This window comes from Triturus cristatus, chromosome 8 (assembly GCF_964204655.1).
Source record: "Triturus cristatus chromosome 8, aTriCri1.1, whole genome shotgun sequence".
Classification (NCBI taxonomy): Eukaryota; Metazoa; Chordata; class Amphibia; order Caudata; family Salamandridae; genus Triturus; species Triturus cristatus.
In genome coordinates, this window is record NC_140591.1 from 149,222,903 (window position 1) to 149,240,159 (window position 17,257).

At 44.3% G+C, this 17,257-nt stretch overlaps 1 protein-coding gene across 3 annotated transcripts in view; it reads left to right on the forward strand.

The window, feature by feature from the left end:
- The window catches only part of PDZK1 (PDZ domain containing 1), a 121,143-nt gene that overhangs the window by 81,912 nt on the left and 21,974 nt on the right, over window positions 1–17,257 (forward strand). For all 3 annotated transcript variants that reach the window (XM_085621176.1, XM_085621178.1, XM_085621177.1), the window contains exons 7-8: window positions 355–615; window positions 10,458–10,751. In XM_085621176.1, the coding sequence (XP_085477302.1) occupies window positions 355–615; window positions 10,458–10,751 (555 nt within the window). The remainder of the gene's footprint in view (window positions 1–354; window positions 616–10,457; window positions 10,752–17,257) is intronic.

Below are 17,257 nucleotides of genomic sequence, written 5' to 3' on the forward strand. Positions count from 1 at the left end.
ACTATCTACACTTCATCATATGGTTCCTTTTCAGTCACACACTTTTGTGAGTGTACGGCTTGTACCTGCTTTTGCAGTCAGTCTAGCAAAGGGACCATGCACCCAGCTTCCATATTATCGTAGCCCCATCTGTGTTTCATTGCAGGATCTTTCTAGGACAGGTGGATGCACCACACACACATTCGTACGACTATTACAAAACATGCCCTCTAACAACGAGCCAGACCTACTGCCTTTGCCAATTTTTTTTAAAATTATCTTTGTGCGTGAGACCTAATACAATTTAAGGTAATGGTAAAACCTTCTTACGGAAGTTTCAATGAAAATGATTAATTTGAGCCTTTTATTTTGCAGGCAGGGGTTTCTCCGAGCCTCTATGGGCGAGAGGCACCCAAGGGTGGCCCGGTGGTGATGGCAGCAGCGAATCCAGCCCCGGCTCCAGCAGCAGCAACCACAAGACTAGCCCCGGCCCCAGCCTCAGCCCCGAGCACAACGCCTATTACCAACGGAGAGGTGCTGCATAAGGCCAGACTCTGTAAGCTGGTGAAAGGGCCCAGTGGCTATGGGTTCCACCTCAACGCAATAAAGAACATGCCGGGACAGTTCATTAAAGAGGTACAAACATGCTATCACTGCGATATTAGCCTTTCTAGGAAGCAGCTCTGTAGGGGCGCACAAAGAAGTTCTTCGGCAATCTCTTCAAAGGCCAGTGGAAACCTTTGCAACTTCATGAATCGTGACTTTTGTGACAAAGTTGTCTAGACATTTCCACGCTTGGCTTGTTTCAGGTAGTGTTAACATGATCTCACTGTGCTGTGAAACTTTTGCTGAGGCATAGGTAAGCTGAGAAACCTAGGGTGAACTTTGCAGAACTTCACTGTAACTGAAAATACTTTGCATTGCTTTACTCTGGATGCTGTTATCAAAACCCCCATCTCGTCGATTTCATAACCAGTACAGCAATGACAAAAAGACAACATTGACCAGAATACAAAGTTGGGTAGTAGAAGATCAGAAATAGATATTCATTTCACAGTAAGGACATGATGTCAATATAGCACATTTATAGTTAAGAGATCTATGATGACCAAACAATTGCAATTAAAAATAATCATGAAAGCATTAATCAATGACAAATATTGCCCTTGTCGTTAAACTAGTTCATGAAAGATCACTTCCTCCAAACCTTCTACACACATCAACTCACTCCCTGTTTGGCTTTAACATCCCCTCTTGTCTCCCAGTTCTCCAACTTTCTGAATCCATGCATTTACCTTTGAATTGAGAGCAGCTGGTTCTGTACCAGGCCTACAGCCCCTTTTTTAAACTTCTCGATTCGACCTCCTGGTCCTCCATAAGACGGACCTAGTGGTTTCTTAGCCAGCCTGCTTGCACCTGGACCAAGTAAGGTGCTCTGCCTCACAGCCTGTACTCCTTCTAACCCCTTCCTTCTAACCACTTCCCCCAACTTACTATAAGCTGTAACTATCACTCCCACCTTTTTTCTTTTGTGACTTTTAACCCCCAATCCTGCAACTAATTTCATAGTTAATAAGGCTTCCTGACCAACTTTGTTATCTTGTGATTTTTTTTAACCACTCCTGCCTTCCTCGACTATGTTGAAACAAAATAATTCTTGCTGTCCTGACTTGCCTAGTCAATATACCTAACACAGTAAAATTCAGTCCATAGGCACAAGGATAACATTTTGTGTTACAGATGGAAATACTTTATTCCCTCGGTGTGCATGCCTCATGGGGATGCAAGGTGCTAATGCCGAAGGCCACGCAGCAACCCTATGCTGTTCAGTCATCAGCATACATGCCCCTGCTCTGTTTGCCAGAACTTGCCCCACTGTCCAATCATGTTCTACAAAATTATGTTTGAGTTCGAAAAATCAAAGGAGATTTGAGAAACAATGTTTCTCAGTGGCTGTGAAGGCACCCCTTGATAAAAACATAGCAGCTTTCAAATGAGCAATTCAGAAAGAAAGAGTGCGGGCGACAGGAGAAGGGCAGGCTGGGGAGGATGCAGTAGGGGTACAGAGGGTCTCCTTATCAACTTGGCTTATTGGAACGGAACCAACCCTATTAATATGTAGAAGCACTGAGCGTGATCCACAATCATTTACTCTGTTGCAAATCTGAAGATATTAATGGGTATCTCAGGTTTACACCCACCGTATTAGATTGTATTCACAAAGACCTTCCATGGTGCCAATGTGGAGATGCATTGATAAGGTTTGGGGTGCTCACCTTCAAATTAAAATCAAAACATTTTGTGCACTTGAAGGACTCTCCAGGAATCTCCACATGTAGAAAATATGCATGATGGAATCTGCAGTTTTGCTACGGTATTGCCCTGAATCAGCTATTTGTACGCGTGCAGGGACTTGTCCACCCCTTCACCATCACATATACTACACCTCAGCATCAAGGGCAACCAAAACTTGGAAAAATGACCTTCCACTCCATCAAAGACATCCATCTGGAAAATGTCAAAGAAGAACTAAGCAACTGTCTTGCTTTTTCTTCAGAACACCTAAGCAAGACTTCTAAATACCAGGACACAACGTGAACTCTCTTCAAAATAGGACTCTACACACTTTAGAATACCAAAACACAACATAAACAAAGCTCAACACTAATTTGCCAAGTAAAGGGGAATATTTATTGCAGCAAGTTCCCATATATCAAATGGCAATAATGTACATGTAAAATAAATGCACATAGTGAATGTATATACGCAAGAATAAATGCATAGAACGATAATTGCATGTACACAAGAGTAAGTCATTAGAGCTTGAAATACTTCAACGGCTATCTGTTTAGCATTATCCTTGTCACAACGACTGGGGATCCTGTTGACAGTCTCAGGAAGGAGGTCTCAACTGGACACTAAAGCCCTGGGCAGCTCGTCCACTCCCAGGAGAGTTCCTGTCAAAGTGCCAAGAGGTCTCCATCTTTATATTCTCCACTAACACAGAGAGAGATTTCTCGAAGCACCCCCCTCCCTTCATCTGCGCTGTAGGTGCTGACTACACTCTCTATGTCAAGGTCACTCAATGGAGCTGGCCAGGCTCCGATGGGAGCTGAGGCAGATTTCTTCGGTTTCTCATCTTTGGACACTGTACGCATCCCACACTGTCTGTTCTAGCATCTTATCTTTCTCGCTCGCTGAAGTGAGAAAACATGTGCGCCAGTAACCTGGGCATCCGTGCGTTCGCAGCTGAAAGGGAGGGTCAGACAGACACAAGATGAAACCATGCTCACAAAATGTAGTTAGAGTAAAATGGAGTCAATGGTCAATAAACGATCGGTCAATTTAAAACTGCCTGTAACATTAGAGCAACCTACCAAAGATGACCAAGAAGAACCCATCCTGCCCATCAAAGATATCAATACACTCCTTTACATCTACAGCACCACTATGAGAACTGTGTTCCACTAAACAAATTGATCCACCAAGACAAACCCAAAAAGATTAATAGAAATAAATGTATATGCAAAAACAAGAGAAGAACTAGAGAAAATCAAAAGTGCACGACCTCACCCTACACAAAACAGAAAGCTTTGAATGCTGATCCCTCATCATCCCAGCTACACCCTCTTACTACAAAAACATCATCAGTGAGGCAATCAACAGAAGAAAAAAAAAGAACTGATAGTCCAGCGAAAAATGTTTTTACGACCGATTTTCTTAAAATATGGTACTAGGTCTCGTGCACAAGCAATTGAGCTCCTTATGGACATGCATTACTTTGATATCACAATAGCTGTGGCAAAGTTTGTTCAGGCTGTCAAAAGGTTGCTCTTGGAAGAGGGAACTGAGGGATAGACTGAGTAAATAAGAATTGAGATTTTAAGTTTTATCTTTTTAATGTTTTAAAAATAGGATCTTAGTATATTCGGATCAAATATTTGATACCGATGAGTTTAATATTCTGGGTTGGACGTGTTTTTTTAACAAATTACGATGACTGCTATGAAAAACTGTAATTTATAATGGAATGAGATGATCTTTTAAGAATTTGTATAATTTTATAAAATGTATGTTTTTAGTGGTTTATAGATCTACAGTCTAAATAAACTTTACTTTTGACTTGAACAGACAAAAAGCCCTCTTCAGGGTCCTCAGATACTGTAGCAATCCTCTCCCAGACCCCACATGCCCTGCTTCAGTTTACAAATGCAATGCAATCAACCTCTTCTTCACCAAGCAGATTGAGAAAATCAGACACAAAATCGTTACAATTTCCTTGCATCCCTCAGCTGCAGCCTTCCCCTATTGCCACACAACCAAATGGCCCTCTTTCAGTCTAGCACACGGATCTCTCCAATATCCTAAGCTCTCTCAAGGTAACCTGTGAGGATGATGTATTTTCTTCTTCCATCATCAGATTGCTCCAAGAAGAGTTGCTCATGCCCTTTGTCTATATTGTGAACATCTCCCTACGCTAAAGGACATTACTAGGCATGTTAAAACCAGCCTGGTCCATCTCCCAGAAGACCTCATTAACTTCTGCCCTATTACCCACTTTTCATTCATAGGGACAATCATCAAGAAAGCACTCTCTACCCAGATACAGGAGCACAACAGCAATGATATTATAGATATAGGACTACCAATGAGGCTTGAGACCACAATGTAGCACTGAGACGGCCACACTTTAAGTAGTGGATGACCTCCTTCTTCCCAGAGGCATGAAGGAGGAGGTCTTGCTTGACCTCTCTGCAGCCATGGACAAAGCTGATTGTCCAGCTCTCATAAACACAGAAGAGATTTTCAGGCACTATCTTGAAATCATTCACATCCTACCTCACCAGCTGCTGTCAGTTCACACAAATAGGTTCCAGAAGAGCACAGACAATCCAGGCTCCACTCTTTCTCCCATGATCTTCAATCTCTACATAGAACATCTTGGATTTATTCTAGCAAAAAACTGCATCAATATCCATCAATATGCAACTAATATCTAAAAATATCCCCAACCAACAACATACAAAGACTCAAATCCTGCCTCAAACTCATCCATCTTGTATGTCAACTAACGCCTACAGCTAAACACCAAAAAGACTGAATTCTTCCTGTTTGCCACTAGCACCCCAGATTAGGAATTGGCTTTCATACTTGACCCCAACACCCCACCCACCCACAGACATACTACACAAAAATGAAAAATATCTGGGATTAACCCTCAACACATACCTCTCATTGAAGCAACACATTGCTAGGAGGACCAAGACAGCTTGGTTCAATCTCTCTCTCTAAGAAAATGTAGGTGAGTCACTTGCAATACAACTTTAGAGCAACTGGACGAGCCTTCGTTGTCTCCCATCTGGACAGAGGCAATGCCCTGCTCTTTGTTTTCCTTGATACCACCCTAGTACCCTGGAAGGGTTTCCTACATGTAGAGGGTTGGCTCATCAAGTTATTGAAGGAATTTGACCATATCATCCCCTGCCCCCATGTAGAAAGACCTACGTCGGCTCCCCCTTTAATCCAGGATCATATTCAAGACCAGCAGCATCACTTATAAATCCTGCAACAAAAAGACCCTACTTCCTGTCAAACAAACAACGCATCTCTGGGGGACAATATCAAACCATGAGCTAGGATATCATCAAACTGGAGACAAAACATTGCAAGGAAACCACCAGAAGTCAAACCTCCATTCATGCTACCAGGATCTGGAAAATTAGATCTGTCAACATCAGATCAGTACTGATTCTCCCATGGACGTTGATTCATTAAAATGCCTGGGGTAGCGGAAGTAACATCACATGCCATGTGATCCCAGACTGATGTCACTTCCTGCAACATCACATGAACTTTGGCCTGGTGATATCACAGGAAGTGACATCACTAGCTCGTTGACCCACCCGATGATGTCACTGGAAGTGACATTGCAAGGCATTTGAGCTGATGACAAACAGGAAGTGACATCACATAACCCTTGGACACCATGAAATCAAAGAAAGCGACATGGCATCACCTTTGACTTGGTGCTATCACAGGAAGTGATGCATCTAACTTTTGGTTACGTACATCACACACAGAGGCTGGAAAATCTCTACTGATACAAAAGAAGTACCCTGTAAACAGACATACTTCAAATCCTATTGACAATGTAGCACACATACATTGTTTCAGGTAGTATCTTCAGATATACAATTAAGATAATGTAGCATTGATTGGAAACCTATCAAATAGTGAACAACAATGGAAAATACGCTAGTCAAGTTGAAATCAGCCATTATTGATATCAAATAACTTATACAACGGAAAGGTTGAAGGTCCTATAATGTTCAAAACAAGTTCACTTTATCATTTGTTTTAGAAACTGAGAGTACCATGTAAATGAATCTCAGTCTTGGGACGTAGATAACACTGCTATTAATGCAGGTCAAGCTCTCCCAGCAACCTTCCTTTCCATGACATGGTATACATACTTGTAGACCTGTAGAGCCATTGAACCTTTCCAGGTTTACTATCATTATTTCTTCAACAGAAAACATGCACATCACTGGTACAGTACTTGTGTTGACCAGTAACATGCTTGTGTTGAACTAGCATACCTTACCAGCAACAAACATCTCATCTAACAGCCAGTATGCCCAAAGGCATGAGTGCTTGCTTTTCAAATGCAGATGTTACTGTCTGCATTTATAAATGACTCCATTAATCACTCTTCCTAAAGCAAAACATGCCACATTTTCAAAATCCATCCCACACATATACAGAGACAATGAGTCATACATGTGTAAATCAGTGTATAGAAAATGGTACATAAGGTAAAGGAGACTACAAGGTGCAGGATTCCCATGTCATCCACACTGGTAGGCACTTTCTAAGAGTGCTTGGTCTGGAGAAATCTAAACCCAGGATTCAGAACATAACACAGTGGTTAGGGTTGACTTTAATTAAAAGAATGTATGTCTACCCAAACAAACCTTTCTCGGGATAGAAAGACTGGATAAAAACATAACTTTCTAACCAGTACCATGTAGCTTGCATGCAGCTCTTAGATGCCAGTTCATAGTTCACTGTGCAAGATTACGAATGTAACTCATAAACTGCACAATAACAGTATAGCTGTGACAAAAGCAATAACCCACTGAGCTATCCACTTAAAATCTGATATGCATGGTACACATTTTTTAAAGTAGGGATATTAACCCTCTGATCTACCTTAGATAAGTGAAAACTGCCCCTAGACAAAACTCCAACCTCTCTCCAGCAGGTACATTAAAAAATCACCAGAGTTAACTAGACTCTTATATTGTTTTCCGAAAACTGCTGAATATACAAGTTTCCAGTGCTTTTAAAACTGCTGCACTGGTACAAAACCGGCCCTCACTAGCAATACCTGCCCCCACATTTCCAGCCTCCCAAGGAAACGCCCATCCATTGCCCGACGCCCGTTTTGGGCATTCTGGCCTTAGTGGTCTTTAAAACAGATAGGGCCATATGTATCAAAAAAGAGTTTTGCGATTCTCAAATTGCGATTTTTAGAGAATCGCAATTAGAGAATCGCAAAATGCAATGTATGTAGGATTTGCTAAAGATGTTGCGAATCCTACATATTCGTTATTTGCAAATCGCAAATTGAGATCCGCAAATAAGGAATACCTTCTCATTTATTCCTATGGGCTTGGAGGCCCATAGGAATGATGGGAAGACATTCGCAATTTGCGATTACCAATTAGAGAATTGCAAATTGAGAATGCAATTTCAGGGTTGCAAGGGTGCCAAAAGGACACCCTGTTGCACTCCTGAAATATGCATGTGTGCACATTTTGCGAACATACATGCCCCAAGGGCATGTATGTGCAATGTAAGGCACTTTTAAAAAATCAAAAAAGTGCTTTTTTAAAGAAAATCGCAAATTACCACCAACTTGAAGTTGGTGGTAATTTGCAATTCCTTAAGGCCAAATAGCAAATTTCTGGTGCTTCCAGAATTGCATTTAAGGAATCGAAATTTGCAATTCCTTAATTGCATTCGCAAAATAGAGAATCGCAAATTTTGCAATTCTCTATTTTGCGACGGCCTTTTGGGATGATACATCTCAAAAGGCTTTTTCCAATTCGCAAACGGGCCGATTCTGAGAATCAGCCCGTTTGCAAACGGGAAAAAGGCTTGATACATATGGCCCATAATGTCTTCTTGGCCAGTCCACCAGCACTCACTGACCAGCATGCGCATGCTGTAGCGTCACAGATACAGTGTTCGACATATAACAATGGCAATTAATGTGTTATTCACATAACGTAAACGATGGCTAGACTTCTAGCATGGTTGAACCTGAAATGTGTGCTCTTTAACAATGATTTCTGAAGTTTTGCAGGGAATTTGATAATCTTGTCAACTTCAAAAATATCTTACTTTACCTGTTGCTTCTGTTAGAGGTTTACACAGGGCCAGCAGCTCACAGGAGTCACTATGACCAAGACCACCACAAGGAGAGACAGAGAATCAAGACTCTAGTCGAGTCGATGTGATGACTCACTCAGTCGCACTCTCACACAACCCTATCTGGCTGACCGCCCGTCCGAGGTCCAACCGTCCGACGAAGTCAGAGAGTGACAAGCAAGTCACTCACAGCCCGGACCCGAACTTGCATAAATTCCAGTCAGTCACTCTAGAGTCTTAGAACCTAGCACCCATGCAGCAGGCACAAGTCCGAATAGACTCCGAGGCCGCACCGCTTCATCGCAGCTTTTATTGACTTGCGGGGGCTGGGCAATAATTTTCATGTGCTACCAGATCCCAAAAGCAGTGGTACATATACCGCACCATGTCCTCAGCTAGGGTAGAATGCAGCAGGTGCTGCTAGCTACGGCACGTGCAGTTAATCACTGTCAAACCATGCTGCAGATGCTTCGTGCTCACCCGCTCAGCCTCCTGGTCCAGGCCCGCAGCAGATAGATACAATGTATAAAATCAGCGACTGCACCAGCTGGCCTGGGGTCACAATAGCAACGTGTGAGACAAGTTCTTTCCCCCAACCAGGCCCAGCTTGCAGGCCATCATGATGTCCTTGCAGGCAGAGCTTCAGCACAGCAGTACAATCAAGCATTGCTCACACTGAGGCTGATTTTATGCCACCAAGCTGGCAGGGGTCACAATGGGAGGCTTAGGGGTTGCAGTTGCTACACCTGTCGACACCCTAATTGACATCCATGGACTCTCCTACAATTAAGAGAAGCCTGAAGACACACCTGTTTAAGGAGCACTACCCCTGATCCAACACCTTTGGTTTAGTCCTTTGCACAATGATTGTATCTTTCTGGAGACCACACCCACTGTTCAGCTCCATGTTGCCCTTGTGCTAGGTTGGTACTCAACAAATGTCAACACATACTTTCATATATACATATACAAATATGTATTTTGCTCTACGCATCTTTACATTACAGACAGAGTGCTGTATTCAGAATATAATCTGAACCTGTTTTTTCAACAATTTAATCATTTAAAAAGGTGCCCTGACTTAGCTCTTTTAGAAATATGGTGAAAACGTTTTGTATATTTTGCCCTGTAGCCAATCAGGCCTCTTTGAAACAATTTCTCTCTGAAGAGTAGCTGCTGTGCACTGTACATGAATCACATTCTTAATGTTTTCCGAGTTCAAGCTTGTGCATAAGCAACTCCTATTTGGCCATAACACGCAAGTGCCTAGAGAATGTAACTTCATTGCCCCTTAATTGAAAAATCCACCTAAACAGCTTCAGCAGGTGCCAACCATTGTTCCCCTTGAGAAGTGGGTCTCTGTTAATTCCTACAATCTCTGCAGACCTCTTTGTCACAAGATTGCCGCACTGTCCCTGCTCCTGATGGCTAACCTACACAGGTTGTCTAGAAATAACTTTTCCCAGAGACAATTCTCTTAATTTTGGGTGATTGGCAAATCACCTGCATAAAATAAATTCATAGCCCTTACTCATTCTCCAGGGTGTGCTTTCTACACACTGGAAAGGATGACAAAGGAGGGGTGTTCTGACCCTGGCAGGCTTCCATACTTGCCTCTTCCCTGTCCGCCATTTGTATATATGAACGTGACACGTGACTGCTGCAGGCTTCCATACTTGCCTCTTCCCTGTCCGCCATTTGCATATATGAACGTGACACCTGACTGCTGCAGGTTTCCATACTTGCCTCTTCCCTGTCCACCATTTGTATATATGAACGTGACACGTGACTGCTGCAGGCTTCCATACTTGCCTCTTCCCTGTCCGCCATTTGTATATATGAACGTGACACCTGACTGCTGCAGGCTTCCATATTTGCCTCTTCCCTGTCCGCCATTTGTATATATGAACGAGACACCTGATTGCTGCAGGCCATGTTATTTTACGCAATCACAGGTATGTGTACAGCATGTTTGGTCATTTTATTGAATAAAGGAAACCCTGAATATGACAATACTTGCTAACATATGTGCATTACCACAGGTGACGAAGGGAGGCCCCGCCGATGTAGCAGGGGTGCAAGATGAAGATATTGTGTTGGAGGTGAACGGCGTGAATGTGGAGACAGTCTCTTATGAAGACGTGGTGATGAGAATCCGCGATGCCAAGGGCCATCTGACGCTACTGGTGGCCTCTTCTGAGGCATATGAGTACTTCAAGGCTCACAACATTCCCATCACTGCCTCGCTGGCCAAGCCCACAGATGACAACTCTGATCCGCCGCCATATTCGGACGCGCTGGCGGCCATGACGCTCATTGCAGAACCTACGAGGAAGGTGAGCAGTGTTGAATCATCCAATGGGGTCAGGTAAAGAATGAGTCAGAGTTTATATAAAGGTTAAAGGTTTTTCATTATCATTACAGGTTTTGCTTGAAGCATGAAATAATTCATTACAACTATGTACCCGTAGACAAGACTTCCAGTTTCTGTTTTACTAATTTTTACAAGTAAATAAAGACAGAAACAGTTTGTTTCCTGTCTGTATTTTTTTTTTTTTTTAAGAAAAGCACAGACATTACGTTTTTGGGAGTGTCTCTCCATGCTCTTACGTTTGGCAAATGCTATGCATATTGACAGCATGAAGTATTAGAAGCATTTGGAATGCAATAGGTCTCGCATTTGCGAGAGTTTGAGCTATTTGCATCGTAAATGACAATGCCTTTTATTTATGTATTTTCAAAACCTGCAAGCAGTGGTAAACACGCACTTTGTACTTATAATCGTTGCTTACGAGAAGCAAGGCTGGCAGTAACTGCTCCACTTTTAGAGAAGATAACAGCTAGGTGAGGACAGCAGCAGAGACATACTGCTCTTAGAAGAAGGCACGGCAGCACGCGAAGCACCATCAACAAATAAAAGGCAAAGGTTTCTTCATTTGACGTGGATACCAAGAAGGGATCTGGAAGCCTCGTAGGACATGTAGAAAAAATGTGACTAGTGAAGAGCTCGCCGGTAGTGGGAGGAGAGGATGATGAAGAAAGATGCTTTGTGAAGCGAGAGCTGCAGCATGCAAATCTGACAGCACGGATAATGCTCACTGAAAAATGGAAGGAGGAACCCATTGAGTACTGAATTAAACCTGAAATCATTTGTTGGCCTTGGGAGCTAACTATTGTGTGTATACGGGGGTAGGACTCAGAACAGCTTGCATGTGGCTGCCGCTGTCCTGAATCTGAAAGTAGTGACCTGGCGGCAGAAGCAAGTGGAGGCTCAGGCTTCAACCCGCTTTCTGCATCTAGTGGCGGGGAGGGTCACCTACCCCAACAAGCAGCGTGGATGGAAGGCAACTGCATCTTTTAAGTAAAGGGTTCCAAGCAGAGCCAGCCCTTGGTCAGATAACGCCCTAGATGGAAAGACATTTGGCACCCTTCCAGTAGCTTTTAAATAAAAATAAAGTCGTGTTTACAGCTCATCCACACATCAAACAGTTACTGAGCTCTTAGAACAAAGTTCTCTGCTGCTCCCCCAAATCACCTGATTCACTCCCAGCAGAGCTTGATCACTCTAGTACCATGTTGTGGGGAATGGTGATGTTGGTGGTTGTCAGCAAGAGGGTGAGAGGGATATGGCTGAGATGGGAAGGAAGTGGGTTAATGGGGTGTGAAACGGCACCTGCAGCAAGTAAAAGGGATTAAAAGCAGTCAAGTCTGAATCATTGGAGTCAAGTAAGGTAAAAGGGACACTGCTGTCTGCAGGACTTTAATGCAGACAGATCGGTGCGCCCCTCTGAAAATTGGCACCTTGGACCAGGGCCCAGCTCGCCCATGCCAAAAGCCGGCCCTGGTTGCAAGGATGCCCTGCACAGGACGGCCACTGAAGCAATGGTTGGACTGGCCAGTGAGGCAATCTGGCTGTGCCTGATTGGCAGGTCTGACAGGCCAGTGTGTTCTCCATTTTTTGGGGCTGTTTCTGGGCCTGTTTTATGGTCTGTGTCAGAACGCCATGTGCAGGTAGGCACTAGGACCCTACACAGGCAGATGGGGAGGTGACTGGGCACCACTTCTGGTCACGGAGCGGGACACTGGGCATTGTTACCTGCACCCAAGAAGAGGAAGGATGTGCCTGTGGACACCCTACTGACGAGACAAATAAAGAAACTTGGAGTGTTATCACCAGCCTCTGTGTGTTGTCCTTTTGGGCTGGGGCACAGGGGACACGACATCTGGTGACAGAGATGGTGAATGCCTAGACGATACACCAGAGTACATGTACACTGTGTCTTTGCAATCGACAGAATGGAGCCAGGAGCCCATTCTGGTCCATGTACAGCAGAAAGATAGGAGAAGACGTAGGCGGTGCTCGAAGAAACTTCAGGAGCCTACCCGTGTCGTGCACCTTGAAACACAAGAACATGCAAAACGGTAAGCGCTGCCCCATCTGTTAACACATCCAGCGCTGCTCCACTGACGTTAAGATTAAATGGTACCACTTCTTTCCACGAGCCATTAGCAAGCGGACCGTATCAGCCAACCGTCTTAACGAGCGCAGAAGGGCCTCCAGAGACTCCCGGGTTAATCTCACTCACAAACAAGATCTTGAGAGACCTCGTAGACACTTTAGAGTCAGAAGCGAAAGCCAATAGGCATCAAGGAAGTGCCAGCATCCATTTTAGGGTCAGGTGCACTAATTTTAAAGCAGAAAATAAAGCTTGCCACTTATGTAAAAGCAATCAAAAAGTGGTGATATAGCATCAACGACCCACCAGCGGACATCATCAGCTACAAGACCATCGTTATGATCTGTTGCTCCAGCGATGACAGAGGAACGCAATGAGAGTGCAACACCAAGTGCGATTTTCCAACGACACTTGCCTTTTGACCGCTTTGATTCTCAGATGAAGGATGCTCGCTGGAAAAAAATGGATCAGGCAGTTCGAACACGATATGCGCGTCACATGAAAAAACAACACGGTTGAACAAAACAGATAATTATTTCTAAACTTCATTGGTGATGAGGTTGAAGATCTGCTCGTGACCTTCCCGTTAGAAGCAATCACATAGTACAAAGCCCTGATAAAATGTCTCACCGACAGTTTCGACCCCCTGAGGAACGTTGACTTTGAAGGCTACACATTTAACACGGCGTGCCAATGAGTGGATGAGTCCCTTGATGATTTTGGGACCAGGGTACGCAAACTGGTCACATACTACGAATTTGACGAATTCAACAATGAGGCAGCAGTACGGCTGTGCATCATTGAAGGATGTCAATCAGTTGGATTCCTCACAAGAATACTAAAAGATTCATACACATTAGATGAAAAATAAACAATGGTGCGTACAGTAGCCAGGGCCACATTGCATGCCATGCAGATGGAAAATGGGAGAGAGTAGACGATTGAACAGGTCAATCGCATGGCAGGGAGCACCAGCAGACATGACAAAACATCACCGCCACTGAAGGAGGAACATGAATTGACATGCTATCGCTGTGGATTAGATGTTGGTGCCTTCCCCGCCATGGTACACAAATGTCAAAAATGCAACAGAGAAAATCATTTTTCAAGCATTTGCATGGGCAGGCACTTCAAGTCAGACTGCAAGCCAGACCACAGACAATGTCAAGCAGACACACACGGCACATGAAATCACACAATCGCAGCCTATCAGTCAACTCCGATGCCGCTCATGCACGAGAGACCACTGAATGACTATACCTCATGTCGGGTGTCTCAGCACAAGACCGCACATCTGAACATATCCAGCTCATTGACAAACAACACATAAAGAAGATCGCAATGGTGGATCTTCGGGTTGGAAATCACACAACAAGATTCGTAAAAGACAGTTGAGCCACCTGCAACATCTAGTGCGGGTCGGAATATGAGAAGATGAAACACAAGCCTCCTTTGTCACCCTCCACTGTCGATGTTTTCACTTGGGGTACAAAGAAACTTGTAGTGAGCATAGGGAAATTTGTGGAGACATTCACAAACACTGAATCGTCAGTTCAAATAGAAGTTCACGTCCTACAGGGAAACATCCCAGAGTATGTTTGCTCAGCAATGTCACCGCTCAGGTGATGGGCCTCCTAGCAATGACATACCACATGTTGATGCATCACAACATTCTGAGAGAGCACCTTGCAATCCTCAAAGAGCTGGGGAAGCGGAAGGATGAGCAAATTATTCTTCACATCAATGAAGCAGTCAAACCAGAAGCTCAGAATCACTGCAGAGTGCCCGTGCACCCCCAACCTCAGGTGAAAGAAGAATCAAGGAGCTTGCTAACACAGAATATCATTGAGCCAGCAGACAGATCAACTCCATGGATGTCCTCGATCGTGGCCGTACAAAGAAAAACCAAAATATGCATCTGTGTCGACATGTGCATACCAAACACGGCAATCAAAAGAGAACAGCACCCAGGCACTCACTTGCATGACATGATCAGCTGCCTCACCGGAGCCTGTATAGTCTCAAAACTAGACCTATTCAAAGGTTAACACCAACTGGAGCTTGACCCTCAGTCCCACTATATTACAACGTTCTACACTCACCTGGAGCTATTTCGCTACAAATGACTAAGCTTTGGGATATTGCCAGCTGCTGAAAAATTTCAAGAGATGGTGCGACGGGTAATCAAACCCATGCAAAACAGAAGAGCATAACAAGGCACAAAAAAAGGTCTTCAGCCAGCTGGAATTTGCAGGCCTGATTTGAATGAAGGTAAATGCGAGCAAGGGGAAAGGGGAACTTGTGTTCTTTGGCTACATTTTCTCACGGAAAGGAATGAGATCAGATCCCAGCAAAGTGGAAACGCTGCCCAAAACATGGCACCCAGCATGACCCAGCAGACGTAGCAGAAGTGAGGTAATTTCTTGGACTGGCGAGTTATTGTGCTTGTTACATCAAAGACTTTGAGAGCACCCTACTTCATGAACTGGCTAAACAGGGACAGTCATTCCTCTGGACCTCGGAATGTGGCAGGTTGTTTGAAGACATCTGGCATGAAGTCACAACAGACCACCTCGCTTACTTCGATGTGCCCCTATACACCGAGCTCACTGTAGATTCCAGGCCGCTGGGGCTAGAAGCCATTCTTGCACAACAAACGCCAGGAAGAGACTCGCCTAGGCAGATTGTTGCATATGCAAGTAGGAGCCTGTCAGACATAGAAAGGGCATACTCTCAACCAGAGAAAGAGAGCTTGGCAGTAGTGGGGGCATGTGAACACTACCACATATTCATCTACTGGAAGCCATTCACCATTGTGAAAGACCACCAAGCACTGGTCACGATTTAAGGCAACCTGAATGCAAAACTTCCACCACGCATTGAAAGATAAGGGATAGGCCTAATGGACTACAAATTTAAAATAGTGCACAATCCTGGAAAGGTGCACAATCCTGCCAGCTACATGTCGCAGCACCCTCTGCCTTGAGCAACAGAGACAACATCCATGGCTGAGGAGTACCTCAACTTTGTGCTGCGACAAAACATACCCGCCCCAATAACAATAGAGGAACTGGTGCAAGAAACAATGAGTGATGCCACACTACAACCAGTCAAAGCAACAATACAGGAACAGAGGTGGAGACGTGTGAAATACAGCAGTCCATTACGTTATTGGGTCAGAAGAGAAGAAATAATTGCATTCAAACAAATACAGGAAGAGCTGTCTGAAACGGAGCACAAAGCACTACTTTGAGGAACATGGATAGTGATACCAAATATCCTCCAACGGCAGAGAGTAGACCTGGTACATGAGTCCCACAGAGGCATAGTGGCAACAAAGAAAATGCTGAGAGAAAAGGTATGCTTCCTTGGACTTAATTGTCTGGTAGAAAACATGATTATGAGCTGTCACTTATGCTAGACCATGGGAAGACCACCAAAACCCGAGCAACTACGCATGTCTGACCTCCCCGAGGCAGTGTGGACGACAGTGGCCGCTGACTTCTATGGGCCGCTGGACACTGGCGCATACCTGCTAGTCAGCATCGATGAATATTTCCAGTTCCTATAATACGCCAAGTGCCATCAATGTCAGCAAATACCACCCTACCAATTTTAGACTACATGTTTGCAGCATGGGGTGCCCCGCAAACACTTAAGACAGACAAAGGACCACCATTCTCAGAAGAATTCCACAAGATCAAGGCTTATCTGGAAATACAACACAGGAAAATAACACCTCTGTGGCCGCAAGCATATGGCATGGTGGAGAGGTTCATGGACAACATAAAAATGGCCGTCCAACGAGCAAAATAAATGCAGATCTCAGTGGGCCAAGCACTGTGGCAATTATTTTGAGACTACCGCAGTACCCCTCACAATTCCACAGGATGATACCTGGCAGAACTGGTACTGGGCAGAAGAAGCAGGACCTGCCTGCCCCAACTCGAAGCAGAAGCACCACCTGAACACAGTGACATTACTAAAAGAGACCAGGAGACAAAGCGGAAGATGAAACAACACACTGATACACGGTGTCATACCACAGCATTTGAACTAAAGCAAGGAGATTCAGTACTACTGCGCCAATGGCAAACAAGAAAGTCAGACAGTCTCTTCTTGAGCTGGCCACTAAAATAACAAACGTGAAAGAGCCCATGATCATGGCAGCATCAGGGTCCCACTCTCTCACTAGAAACGTCTCTCACTTCAAAGAATTCAGAACATCAGATGATGAGAAGGAGAGGCACTGCTAAGAAACAAAGAAAAAGCTCCAAACGGCAAAAGTGAGGAAAGTGTGAATGGAGCCCCTCACAACAGTGAAGGACCTGTTCGGGCTGGAGCAGCAGGGGAAGAACAGAGCCAGGAAACAGAAAGGTGCTGCC